General features: G+C 47.1%; 1 protein-coding gene across 1 annotated transcript; it reads left to right on the forward strand.

Annotated features, from left to right (window-relative positions):
* Nucleotides 1-106: 106 nt before the first annotated feature.
* Nucleotides 107-4,826, forward strand: LOC117970101 (homeobox protein meis3-B-like; the record flags this gene model as incomplete). The annotated part of the gene is given in 4 exon segments (XM_034917976.2): nt 107-183; nt 1,495-1,553; nt 1,783-1,869; nt 2,531-4,826. Coding segments are annotated over 4 exon segments (495 nt in total), but the record flags the coding sequence as incomplete, so codon positions are not given.
* Nucleotides 4,827-13,202: the final 8,376 nt, after the last annotated feature.

Below are 13,202 nucleotides of genomic sequence, written 5' to 3' on the forward strand. Positions count from 1 at the left end.
CACACTGTATCAATGCCTGCTATTCTGTTTCTCGCATGGTGAACGCCCCCTGTGTGAGTGGAGTGAGTCATGCTTGTTGTGTCTCGTGCTTTGTGTCCCCTTGCAGCACCCGTACCCTTCAGAAGAACAGAAGAAGCAGTTGGCTCAGGACACTGGCCTCACTATCCTGCAGGTCAATAACTGGTGAGTCTCCGCCATGCAAACTGGGACCAGTTACAGCTTCAACCAAACACTCATCCCTTAGAAAAGTTCACTGCAGTATTTTTGCAGTCCCCCCCCCCACCCACCCACCCACCCACCCACGCTTATACTGTGCATTTACCCTGGTTTGCCATGTTTATTTACACGCTTTACCACACCTCTCTGTGCTTTACAATGCTTCCCTATGCTTTACCACACCTCTCTGTGCTTTACAATGCTTCCCTATGCTTTACCAGACCTCTCTGTGCTTTACAATGCTTCCCTATGCTTTACCAGACCTCTCTGTGCTTTACAATGCTTCCCTATGCTTTACCAGACCTCTCTGTGCTTTACAATGCTTCCCTATGCTTTACCACACCTCTCTGTGCTTTACAATGCTTCCCTATGCTTTACCACACCTCTCTGTGCTTTACAATGCTTGCCTATGCTTTACCAGACCTCTCTGTGCTTTACAATGCTTCACCATACCTCTCTGTGCTTTACAATGCTTCCCTATGCTTTACCATACCTCTCTGTGCTTTACAATGCTTCCCTATGCTTTACCACACCTCTCTGTGCTTTACAATGCTTCCCTATGCTTTACCACACCTCTCTGTGCTTTACAATGCTTCCCTATGCTTTACCACACCTCTCTGTGCTTTACAATGCTTCCCTATGCTTTACCACACCTCTCTGTGCTTTACAATGCTTCCCTATGCTTTACCACACCTCTCTGTGCTTTACAATGCTTCCCTATGCTTTACCACACCTCTCTGTGCTTTACAATGCTTCCCTATGCTTTACCAGACCTCTCTGTGCTTTACAATGCTTGCCTATGCTTTACCAGACCTCTCTGTGCTTTACAATGCTTCACCACACCTCTCTGTGCTTTACAATGCTTCCCTATGCTTTACCATACCTCTCTGTGCTTTACAATGCTTCCCTATGCTTTACCAGACCTCTCTGTGCTTTACAATTATTATTTTTTATTATTATTATTATTTATTTCTTAGCAGACGCCCTTATCCAGGGCGACTTACAATTGTTACAAGATATCACATTATACATTATTTCACATTATACAGATATCACATTATTTTTACATACAATTACCCATTTATACAGTTGGGTTTTTACTGGAGCAATCTAGGTAAAGTACCTTGCTCAAGGGTACAACAGCAGTGTCCCCCACGGGGGATTGAACCCACAACCCTCCGGTCAAGAGTCCAGAGCCCTAACCACTACTCCACACTGCTTGCCTATGCTTTACCGTACCTCTGTGCTTTACATCTCTCTCTCTCTCTCTCTCTGCAGGTTCATTAATGCTCGACGGCGCATCGTGCAGCCCATGATTGACCAGTCGAACCGCTCAGGTGAGCTCACTGACCCCCAAACAACAGGAAACACTTCATTTACTCACAGGCCGTTACCCATTCCAGAGAACTGCTTTAATGTAGATTAATTTTGCAATAAATTGAATCTGTATTATTATTATTATTATTATTATGATGATTCATTTGATTATGATTTTGTAGCTATTGATGGTTTAACAGCTCATTTCATTGTGCACTCACTGTGTTTCTCGATGCTCTTCTCCTATAGGTCAGGGCACACCCTACAGTCCTGACGGGCAGCCAATGGGAGGCTACATCATGGAGGGACAGCAGCACATGGGGATCCGCCCACCAGGTGAGACACAGAAGTTAATACCCATCACAAACTAATCTGCTTTACCAGACCTCTCTGCGCTTTACAATGCTTCCCTATGCTTTACCAGACCTCTCTGCGCTTTACAGTGCTTCCCTATGCTTTACCATACCTCTCTGTGCTTTACAATGCTTGCCTATGCTTTACCATACCTCTATGTGCTTTACAATGCTTCCCTATGCTTTACCATACCTCTCTGTGCTTTACAATGCTTCCCTATGCTTTACCAGACCTCTCTGTGCTTTACAATGCTTCCCTATGCTTTACCACACCTCTCTGTGCTTTACAATGCTTCCCTATGCTTTACCAGACCTCTCTGTGCTTTACAATGCTTGCCTGTGCTTTACCAGACCTCTCTGTGCTTTACAATGCTTCCCTGTGCTTTACCATACCTCTCTGTGCTTTACAATGCTTCCCTATGCTTTACCAGACCTCTCTGTGCTTTACAATGCTTCCCTATGCTTTACCAGACCTCTCTGTGCTTCACAATGCTTGCCTATGCGTCACCATGCTTTCGCTGTGCTGCATTACACTGTGCTGTGCTTTTTCTGTGGGAAACTTTTATAAGGGGACTGTCTGATAATATTTGCTGTGCTGTAGGGTAGCACTCTTTCTGAGCCCTCTCTCTCTCTCTCTCTCTCAGGTCTGCAGGGAATGGCGTCTCTGGGTTCGGAGTACCCCGGGGGTGCGATGGGGCTCGGCCTGGCCCAGCCTGGATACCCCCCGGGCCCGCTGGCCCCCCACGCGGCCCCCTCCCTGCGGCACCCCCCCTCCCTGCACTCCTACCCCCCACCGCACCCCGCCATGCTGCTGCATGGCCCCCCCGGCGCACACGGAGCCCACCACGTGCTGTCAGCCGCGAGCCCGGGGGAGCAGCTGCTGGGGGGGCAGACCATGGACATCCACGCACACTAGAGACCCACACAGCCCTGCCTGTCTGTCTGGAGCTCCCACTGGAACTAGAGACCCACACAGCCCTGCCTGTCTGTCTGGAGCTCCCACTGGAACTAGAGACCCACACAGCCCTGCCTGTCTGTCTGGAGCTCCCACTGGAACTAGAGACCCACACAGCCCTGCCTGTCTGTCTGGAGCTCCCACTGGAACTAGAGACCCACACAGCCCTGCCTGTCTGTCTGGAGCTCCCACTGGAACTAGAGACCCACACAGCCCTGCCTGTCTCTCTGAAACTCCCACTGGAACTAGAGACCCACACAGCCCTGCCTGTCTCTCTGAAACTCCCAGTGGAACTAGAGACCCACACAGCCCTGCCTGTCCGTCTAGAGCTCCCACTGGAACTAGAGACCCACACAGCCCTGCCTGTCTCTCTGAAACTCCCACTGGAACTAGAGATCCACACAGCCCTGCCTGTCCATCTGGAGCTCCCACTGGAACTAGAGACCCACACAGCCCTGCCTGTCCATCTGGAGCTCCCACTGGAACTAGAGACCCACACAGCCCTGCCTGTCTGTCTGGAGCTCCCACTGGAACTAGAGACCCACACAGCCCTGCCTGTCTCTCTGGAGCTCCCACTGGAACTAGAGACCCACACAGCCCTGCCTGTCCCTCTGGCCCTCCTAGGCAAGGACACACACGCAGGCACTAGAGACTCACACAGCCCTGTCCGTCCCTCCGACCATCTGCAGCTACAGATATAAAGGGTGACGAGAAAAGACAATGACATAGCTGGAGTAACAACAGAATAATAGCGAACTACCTACAGCAACTACCTAAAGCCTTGTTAATGCCCACGACGCAGAATATAAATAAATAAATAAATAAATAACAAAAGCTTTACCGAGCCCTGCAGTTTGCAGCCCCTCAGGAACAGCGGTTCTAGAGTGCGCGTGATCCGAGCTGCTCTAGAACCCACTTGTTGTTAGCATTGCACGTTCTAGACTGCAGTCACAGGTGGAACTCCAGAGTCAGAGAGAGACAGAGGGAGAGAGAAAACTTCACACTCCACCACGAGGCAGCTCCTAAAGACTTCTTCAAACTTGTAAACGTTCCGGTTTCGGGGCAAGCGTCATTTTGGATTGGATGCGGGTGTAGGGGGCTACTGGATTCCTCCCCCCCCCCCAGCCTCCTTAATAAAAGCCCCCTAAAGACTTGAACCCCTCCAGCCTCACAAGGCAGCTCTGCTCCAGCAGAACTCCCTGAGAAAGGCTGGCTCTTGTCTCTCACGCTGCGGTTAACCTGGCTGGTTGGAGGAAATCAGACAACGAGAAAACTGTGGGGCATCCTGTGGACGCCAGGGCGTGTGTGTGCCTCCGTCAATTCCTGCTTTTGTTTATTCCCCTCTTTTGCTGGGAAGCGGGATAAAGACTCCCACCCGCCCACCCCAGATATACACCTAAAGAAAGAACGAAACAACGAAAAAGACGGAGAAGAGTTGGCTGGGCTCCAACCTTCACTTCTCTACTGGGCTTCATTCACCTCCTTTATTGAGTCCAATCTTGCTGCGAGTAAAACCGAATAGATTTGTTTTAATCGGAGAGACCAAATCTTAAACCCTGGACTCAGAGACATTGACAGGCACAGTGACCCATCTCTTAAACCCTGGACTCAGAGACATTGACAGGCACAGTGACCCATCTCTTAAACCCTGGACTCAGAGACATTGACAGGCACAGTGACCCATCTCTTACACCCTGGACTCAGAGACATTGACAGGCACAGTGACCCATCTCTTACACCCTGGACTCAGAGACATTGACAGGCACAGTGACCCATCTCTTAAACCCTGGACTCAGAGACATTGACAGGCACAGTGACCCATCTCTTACACCCTGGACTCAGAGACATTGACAGGCACAGTGACCCATCTCTTAAACCCTGGACTCAGAGACATTGACAGGCACAGTGACCCATCTCTTACACCCTGGACTCAGAGACATTGACAGGCACAGTGACCCATCTCTTACACCCTGGACTCAGAGACATTGACAGGCACAGTGACCCATCTCTTACACCCTGGACTCAGAGACATTGACAGGCACAGTGACCCATCTCTTACACCCTGGACTCAGAGACATTGACAGGCACAGTGACCCATCTCTTACACCCTGGACTCAGAGACATTGACAGGCACAGTGACCCATCTCTTACACCCTGGACTCAGAGACATTGACAGGCACAGTGACCCATCTCTTACACCCTGGACTCAGAGACATTGACAGGCACAGTGACCCATCTCTTACACCCTGGACTCAGAGACATTGACAGGCACAGTGACCCATCTCTTACACCCTGGACTCAGAGACATTGACAGGCACAGTGACCCATCTCTTACACCCTGGACTCAGAGACATTGACAGGCACAGTGACCCATCTCTTACACCCTGGACTCAGAGACATTGACAGGCACAGTGACCCATCTCTTACACCCTGGACTCAGAGACATTGACAGGCACAGTGACCCATCTCTTACACCCTGGACTCAGAGACATTGACAGGCACAGTGACCCATCTCTTACACCCTGGACTCAGAGACATTGACAGGCACAGTGACCCATCTCTTACACCCTGGACTCAGAGACATTGACAGGCACAGTGACCCATCTCTTACACCCTGGACTCAAAGACATTGACAGGCACAGTGACCCATCTCTTACACCCTGGACTCAGAGACATTGACAGGCACAGTGACCCACGTACAGCAAATTTAAAAACCAGAGACAGACAGAGAGATATCGGTTTTGTTTTGTTTATAAAGAAAAAAAAAAAAGTTACAAAAAAAAAATATTAAGTTAAACTTGTATGATTTTTTCATTGTTGTTGCTTGTAATGTTTTCTCTGATTTTTATGATAAAGATCTCATTTGAAGAAAAAAAAAAAACAGGAAGCATCTGTCTGTGTGTTTTATTCTTTTACTCTCCTCGTCCTCCAGATCAGCATCCTTATAAAGCTGGGCTGGATCTCATCAATATCAGGGTCTAGTGCTATATATTATAAAGACATTTCAGAGGGCTGGATCGCATCAATATCAGGGTCTAGTGCTATATATTATAAAGACATTTCAGAGGGCTGGATCGCATCAATATCAGGGTCTAGTGCTATATATTATAAAGACATTTCAGAGGGCTGGATCGCATCAGTATCAGGGTCTAGTGCTGTATATTATAAAGACATTTCAGAGGGCTGGATCGCATCAATATCAGGGTCTAGTGCTGTATATTATAAAGACATTTCAGAGGGCTGGATCGCATCAATATCAGGGTCTAGTGCTATATATTATAAAGACATTTCAGAGGGCTGGATCGCATCAATATCAGGGTCTAGTGCTATATATTATAAAGACATTTCAGAGGGCTGGATCGCATCAATATCAGGGTCCAGTGCTATATATTATAAAGACATTTCAGAGGGCTGGATCGCATCAATATCAGGGTCTAGTGCTATATATTATAAAGACATTTCAGAGGGCTGGATCGCATCAATATCAGGGTCCAGTGCTATATATTATAAAGACATTTCAGAGGGCTGGATCGCATCAATATCAGGGTCTAGTGCTATATATTATAAAGACATTTCAGAGGGCTGGATCGCATTAATATCAGGGTCTAGTGCTATATATTATAAAGACATTTCAGTGGGCTGGATCGCATCAATATCAGGGTCTAGTGCTATATATTATAAAGACATTTCAGAGGGCTGGATCGCATCAATATCAGGGTCTAGTGCTATATATTATAAAGACATTTCAGAGGGCTGTCTGCATTGCTATTGAAGATCATGAAGGGTATAGTCAGCACACTGTGGTCCCATTCTAGCAGCCTTGTCCCATTGTAGCTGCCCTATACTTGTGCTAGCATTGCCCCTCAGTATAATACAGAACCATGATTGCATTGCCATTGCAGTGCTGTCTGTCTGTCTGTCTGTCTGTCTGTGTGTCTGCATTGCCATGGAAGATCATTTAGGAAGGGTGTCACTCTGTGTCTTAGTTTGTGTATATGGCTCAGTATGTGATTCAGTGTCTCCCTCTCCTCTCCTCTCCCTCTCTTCTACCTCTCCTCTCCTCTCCCTCTCCCTCTCCCTCTCCCTCCTCTCCTCTCCCTCCCTCTCTTCTCCTCTCCCTCTCTTCTCCCTCTCCTCTCCTCTCCTCTCCCTCTCCTCCCCCTCTCCTCTCTTCTCCTCTCCCTCTCCCTCTCCTCTCCTCTCCCTCTCCTCTCCTCTCCTGTCCTCTCTCCTCTCCCTCTCCCTCTCCTCTCCTCTCCTCTCCTCTCCCTCTCCCTCTCCCTCTCCTCTCCAGGTGGTTCCTGTTAGAAGGGGCTGGCTTTGACTCCAGACAGCAACATTCCTCAATGCTGACCTCACCCTGCTGGGGAGGGAGGGGTGGGGGTGGGGGGGCACCCTGATACTGACCCTCCCCACACACACACAAATACACACACACTGACACACACACACACACACAAACACACACACTGACACACACACACACACACAGATTCACACACATACAGACACAGGGACACACAGACACTCACACAGGCAGTTAGTTTGTCAGGAGAGGGTGCAATACAGCACTAATGAATTGTGACTTATTAGTAAACATCCCTGGCTGCCTGCCACTGAGTGGGGGGGGGGGGGGTGTTGGGGGGGGTAGTGGCGCCAGGGAGAGACATAGGCTCGTTCTTAACCCCTTCACTACCGAGATCACACACATTGGAGCCCAAACGCTGGTGTGCTTGACTCAGTTTAGTTTCAATCACGCTGATGAAGGCACTAGAGCCCAAACGCTGGTCTGCTTGACTCAGTTTAGTTTCAATCACACTGATGAAGGCACTGGAGCCCAAACGCTGGTCTGCTTGACTCAGTTTAGTTTCAATAACACTGATGAAGGCACTAGAGCCCAAACGCTGGTCTGCTTGACTCAGTTTAGTTTCAATCACACTGATGAAGGCACTAGAGCCCAAACGCTGGTCTGCTTGACTCAGTTTAGTTTCAAGAACGCTGATGAAGGCACTAGAGCCCAAACGCTGGTCTGCTTGACTCCGTTTAGTTTCAATAACGCTGATGAAGGCACTAGAGCCCAAACGCTGGTCTGCTTGACTCAGTTTAGTTTCAATAACGCTGATGAAGGCACTGGAGCCCAAACGCTGGTCTGCTTGACTCAGTTTAGTTTCAGTAACACTGATGAAGGCACTGGAGCCCAAACGCTGGTCTGCTTGACTCAGTTTAGTTTCAATAACACTGATGAAGGCACTAGAGCCCAAACGCTGGTCTGCTTGACTCAGTTTAGTTTCAATCACACTGATGAAGGCACTAGAGCCCAAACGCTGGTCTGCTTGACTCAGTTTAGTTTCAATAACGCTGATGAAGGCACTAGAGCCCAAACGCTGGTCTGCTTGACTCAGTTTAGTTTCAATAACGCTGATGAAGGCACTGGAGCCCAAACGCTGGTCTGCTTGACTCAGTTTAGTTTCAATAACGCTGATGAAGGCACTAGAGCCCAAACGCTGGTCTGCTTGACTCAGTTTAGTTTCAATAACGCTGATGAAGGCACCAGCTGAAATGCGCTCAGGGCTTTTATCAGAGAGGCACTCCAGCCGTTCAGTAGAGTTTAATTTCATTTCAGCTGAATGCAGCCTCGTCCCATCAATCCTGGAGTGCTGTGTGCTTGTTGGACACTGCGAGGGTCACACAGAGTTTGATTGCTCCAGTTTTCTGCGTTTCTGTCTCTCTCTCTCTGCCCTGTGAAGATGGATGTGCCCCCAGGCTCAGGGTCAGAGTTCACCGCGGGGTCAACGGGAAGCCAGCCCAGCTCAATCACCTCCTCGGAGACGACCCCCCAGATAAGAGGTGACCCCATCATCGATTCCGAAGGGGGGGGGGGGGGGTGTTACCCACAGCGCACAAGAGCTCAGCAGAGAGAGGGGAGAGGGTGTGTGTGTGTGTGTGTGTGCGTGTCAGTGTGTGTGTGTATCAGTGTGTGTGTGTGTGTGTCTCAGTGTGTGTGTGTCAGTGTGTGTGTATCAGTGTGTGTGTATGTGTGTCTCAGTGTGTGTATCAGTGTGTGTGTATCAGTGTGTGTGTATCAGTGTGTGTGTGTCTGTGTCAGTGTGTGTGTGTCAGTGTGTGTGTGTCTCAGTGTGTGTGTATCAGTGTGTGTGTGTGTGTGTCAGTGTGTGTGTATCAGTGTGTGTGTGTGTGTGTATCTGTGTGTGTGTGTGGGGGGTGTGTGTGTGTGTGGGTGTGTGTGTATCAGTGTGTGTGTGTGGGGGGGGGGTGAGGGGTGGGTGTGTGTGTATCAGTGTGTGTGTCAGTGTGTGTGTGTATCAGTGTGTGTGTGTGTCTCAGTGTGTGTGTGTCAGTGTGTGTGTGTGTGTGTGTGTGTGTGTGTGTGTCAGTGTGTGTGTGTGTGATCTATACTGTGTGTTTCCTGTGTCTTGTCGGAGGGGATGATGGATGACTCTCGCTGAGCCATCGGAACGAGGCTCTGGGGACCTGGAAACACAACCAGGTCATTAATCATCGTGGGACACCTGCCATTCACCCCCCCCCCCCCCCCGAGAGAGAGAGAGAGAGAGAGAGAGAGCGTTTAAACAAGGAGGAGAGAGGCGCAGTGTGTCAGTGGGAGCTGCAGCTGGCTGAGAGACACACAGCACAGCCCCCTCTATTGGCACACAAGAGGAATTGTCCATCAAGGACAGGGCAGTGAGAGAGAATGAACACAGTGAATGAACACAGTGACACCCACACTCCACCCTCCCTCTCCCTCCTCAGCGCTAACTGGATTTTGGACGGTGTGTATGCGTGTGCGTGCATGGGTGTATGTGCGTGCGTGTATGTGTGTGTGTACATGTGTGTGCGTGTGTGTGTGTGTATGCGTGCGTGTGTCTGTGCGTGCGTGCGTGCGTGTATGTGTGTGTCGGGGGGGTGGGTGGCTCTCCCCGTCGTTTTGCGCATTGACGCCCGCAGCCGTACTCTCGTTACGCACTGTGCGTGCCATTGGTTTGTAAAGTGTGGACACGTATAATCTCGAAGCGAAACAGACATCTATAGGATCGCACTGTTTATTATTTAGTGGTAGTCATGAGCAAACGGAAGCAGGTAAGTTAGGTTGGAGCTTCAAAAAGAGCGAAAATCTTTCTTCAGCTGACCAGAGGTGAATGTAAGCCGGTGTAATGTTAGAAAGTGGTATGATGTCACACTGAAAGTGGTATGATGTCACATTGAAAGTGGTATGATGTCACATTGAAAGTGGTATGATGTCACATTGAAAGTGGTATGATGTCACACTGAAAGTGGTATGATGTCACACTGAAAGTGGTATGTCACATTGAAAGTGGTATGATGTCACACTGAAAGTGGTATGATGTCACATTGAAAGTGGTATGATGTCACATTGAAAGTGGTATGATGTCAACTGAAAGTGGTTCGCTGTCACATTGAAAGTGGTATGATGTCACATTGAAAGTGGTATGACGTCACATTGAAAGTGGATCGATGTCACATTGAAAGGTGAAAGATCGCATTTTTTAAAAGTACAAAACTGTAACGTGTGCTCAGCAAGATACTCGCAGAGTCATTTATTAGCATGTGTGTTAGCGCCATTCCAAAATCAATAAATAATCTTCAGGATTATGTGTTTACTCATTCTGGTCATGTGTTTAAATGGTAATACTAAGAAGTGGTCTGTTTTTTAAATCTGGCTTTTTGTACAGTTAACATGTTCTGAGATGACAGTATAAAGAAAATAATTTGTTGTTATCATCTGCAACAAACACACCCCGTGTTTAATTAGGGTGTTATTATTTAGATACTGTTATTTTAAAGACTTCGGTGAATCAAAATAAACAAAAAACGAAATAATACGGACGGAACAGTAAGACAGTGCGGGTGAGAAATTAAAATGACTTTCACCTCCGCTGACGACACAGAAGCGAGGGATAAAAACAGCAGACGCACGGAACTCGGTTTCTGACACACGGTGGTGTCAGAAACCGATTATTATTATTATTATTATTATTATTATTATTATCATTATTATTATTATGATTATGATTATTATTATTATTATTATTATTATTATTATTTTAACTGCCTGTTTTGTCACAACGTGTAAGATCATCATAAATACATCGATGTTTCTACGCCACGCTTAGGGAGTGAGCTGTCATTACAGTAATTGTGAGAGTAATGATCAGAAAGATCCAGCACGACGGAACTGGGAGTTCGTTTTCCTCCTAGTTCAAGTCTGTATTTCAAATAGGGTTGTTTGTAGCTTGTATTGTGGTCGGGGACTATATGCCTGTCACTGTAGTTGCTGTTCTGTCTCGATGGCAACGCGCTGAGTTTATTCATGTTCAGAAAGGGAAACGGTGACGCAATTTGACTGACTTCAGTTTTCTAATGTGACAGCTCAGGACAGAACAGAAATGCAGCTCTGTGATTGGCTGAGACACTTTCCCGCACGGTGATGCAGAGTCGAGATGGTCATGAGACGCGACGTCGGTGTGGTTCGGTTCTGCGTGCCATGTGAAAGAGTGCTTCTGCGCACTGACCGAAGTGCAAAACCTGCCCCAAAATTTAAAGTAACAAATATAAATATTTTAAAACTAGCACGAAATGACTTGGTTGTAGTAGGACAGTTACATTCTAACTGAATAGACCATATTTAGAAGCAAGCACAAAGGCAAAGACGCAATTTCGTACAGCAAGAAGACCATTTTGATGGTAGAAAACAGGAAACAGCTCTTGACAGGTCCTTCCTGCTGCTGAGCTTATACTGTTAAACAAATGAATTGTTTTATTCAGCAACAACATTTGCTTCATTTTTTATACAGTAATCCTGAGCTCCTGACAGTGTTTTGAACTGCTTAGGGAATGCAGGGCTTGCTTTTCTTTATTTGCCTTCATTTGTAAACTGCATGTGTGGATTCTAGCAGCAGCTCTGTGCTGGTTGTGCCAGTCTCTGCTACTCGCATGTATTTGTAATGAGTGCGTGCTCACTAAGTACATATCGGACATGTTATGCTGAAACACCGGCCCAATTTTGTAGGTTTGCAATTACGAGAAATGTAACTTCACAGCAGCAAATAAGAAAGATAACTCGCTAAGAAAGATTAGTGGTCCAGAGCTTATCTTGCTCTAAGTGAGTATCATTTCAATTCTTGTTATTATACAGTTAATAAACGGTTCATGCAAAAGCTTTATTGTTCTCAGTTGGCCACCGGCCAGAAAACTGGTTTTGACCCAGAAGTGTCAGTCAAAATGATCACTGGCCACTTTCACCCGTGTCTCTGTGTGTGTGTCTGTGTGTATTTTGTTGTCAGTGTGTGTGTATTTTGTTGTCAGTGTCTCTGTGTGTATTTTGTTGTCAGAGTGTCTCTGTGTCTGTGTGTATTTTGTTGTCAGTGTGTCTCTGTGTGTGTGTGTGTATTTTGTTGTCAGTGTGTCTCTGTGTGTGTGTGTATTTTGTTGTCAGTGTGTCTCTGTGTGTGTGTATTTTGTTGTCAGTGTGTCTCTGTGTGTGTATTTTGTTGTCAGTGTGTCTCTGTGTGTGTATTTTGTTGTCAGTGTGTCTCTGTGTGTATTTTGTTGTGAGTGTGTCTCTGTGTGTGTCTGTGTGTATTTTGTTGTCAGTGTGTCTCTGTGTGTATTTTGTTGTCAGTGTGTCTCTGTGTGTGTGTGTGTATTTTGTTGTCAGTGTGTCTCTGTGTCTGTGTGTATTTTGTTGTCAGTGTGTCTCTGTGTCTGTGTGTATTTTGTTGTCAGTGTGTGTGTGTCTTTTGTTGTCAGTGTGTCTCTGTGTCTTTTGTTGTCAGTGTGTGTGTGTATTTTGTTGTCAGTGTGTCTCTGTGTGTGTGTGTATTTTGTTGTCAGTGTGTCTCTGTGTGTGTGTGTATTTTGTTGTCAGTGTGTCTCTGTGTGTATTTTGTTGTCAGTGTGTCTCTGTGTGTGTGTGTATTTTGTTGTCAGTGTGTCTCTGTGTCTGTGTGTATTTTGTTGTCAGTGTGTTTCTGTGTGTGTGTGGGGGTAGTTCATGCAAGCTGTTCAATGGGGGAGCAGCACATTAATCATCCCATTACACACCTGTCAGAGTGCGGACAATGGGGGGAGGAATCTGTGCACCAGAGAGACTCGCGGGGGGGGTGGGGGGTAGACAGATTCAGACTTTGTATTTTTCGTTTTTGTGATTATGTTAAAAAGATCAAAGACAATTAAATCAAAGACAAAAAACATTCTAAAAAAAGACAATCACAGAAATGAGTGAGGACGAGAAGTCTTTCTCGCTTTCAAATGCTCCCGTTGTGACTGTGTGCGTCTCTCACAAGGTCTTAATTCAGAACCCCGCGTTTTGAAAATTAAAA

The sequence above is a fragment of the Acipenser ruthenus genome, unplaced genomic scaffold (assembly GCF_902713425.1).
Source record: "Acipenser ruthenus unplaced genomic scaffold, fAciRut3.2 maternal haplotype, whole genome shotgun sequence".
NCBI classification, from domain to species: Eukaryota; Metazoa; Chordata; class Actinopteri; order Acipenseriformes; family Acipenseridae; genus Acipenser; species Acipenser ruthenus.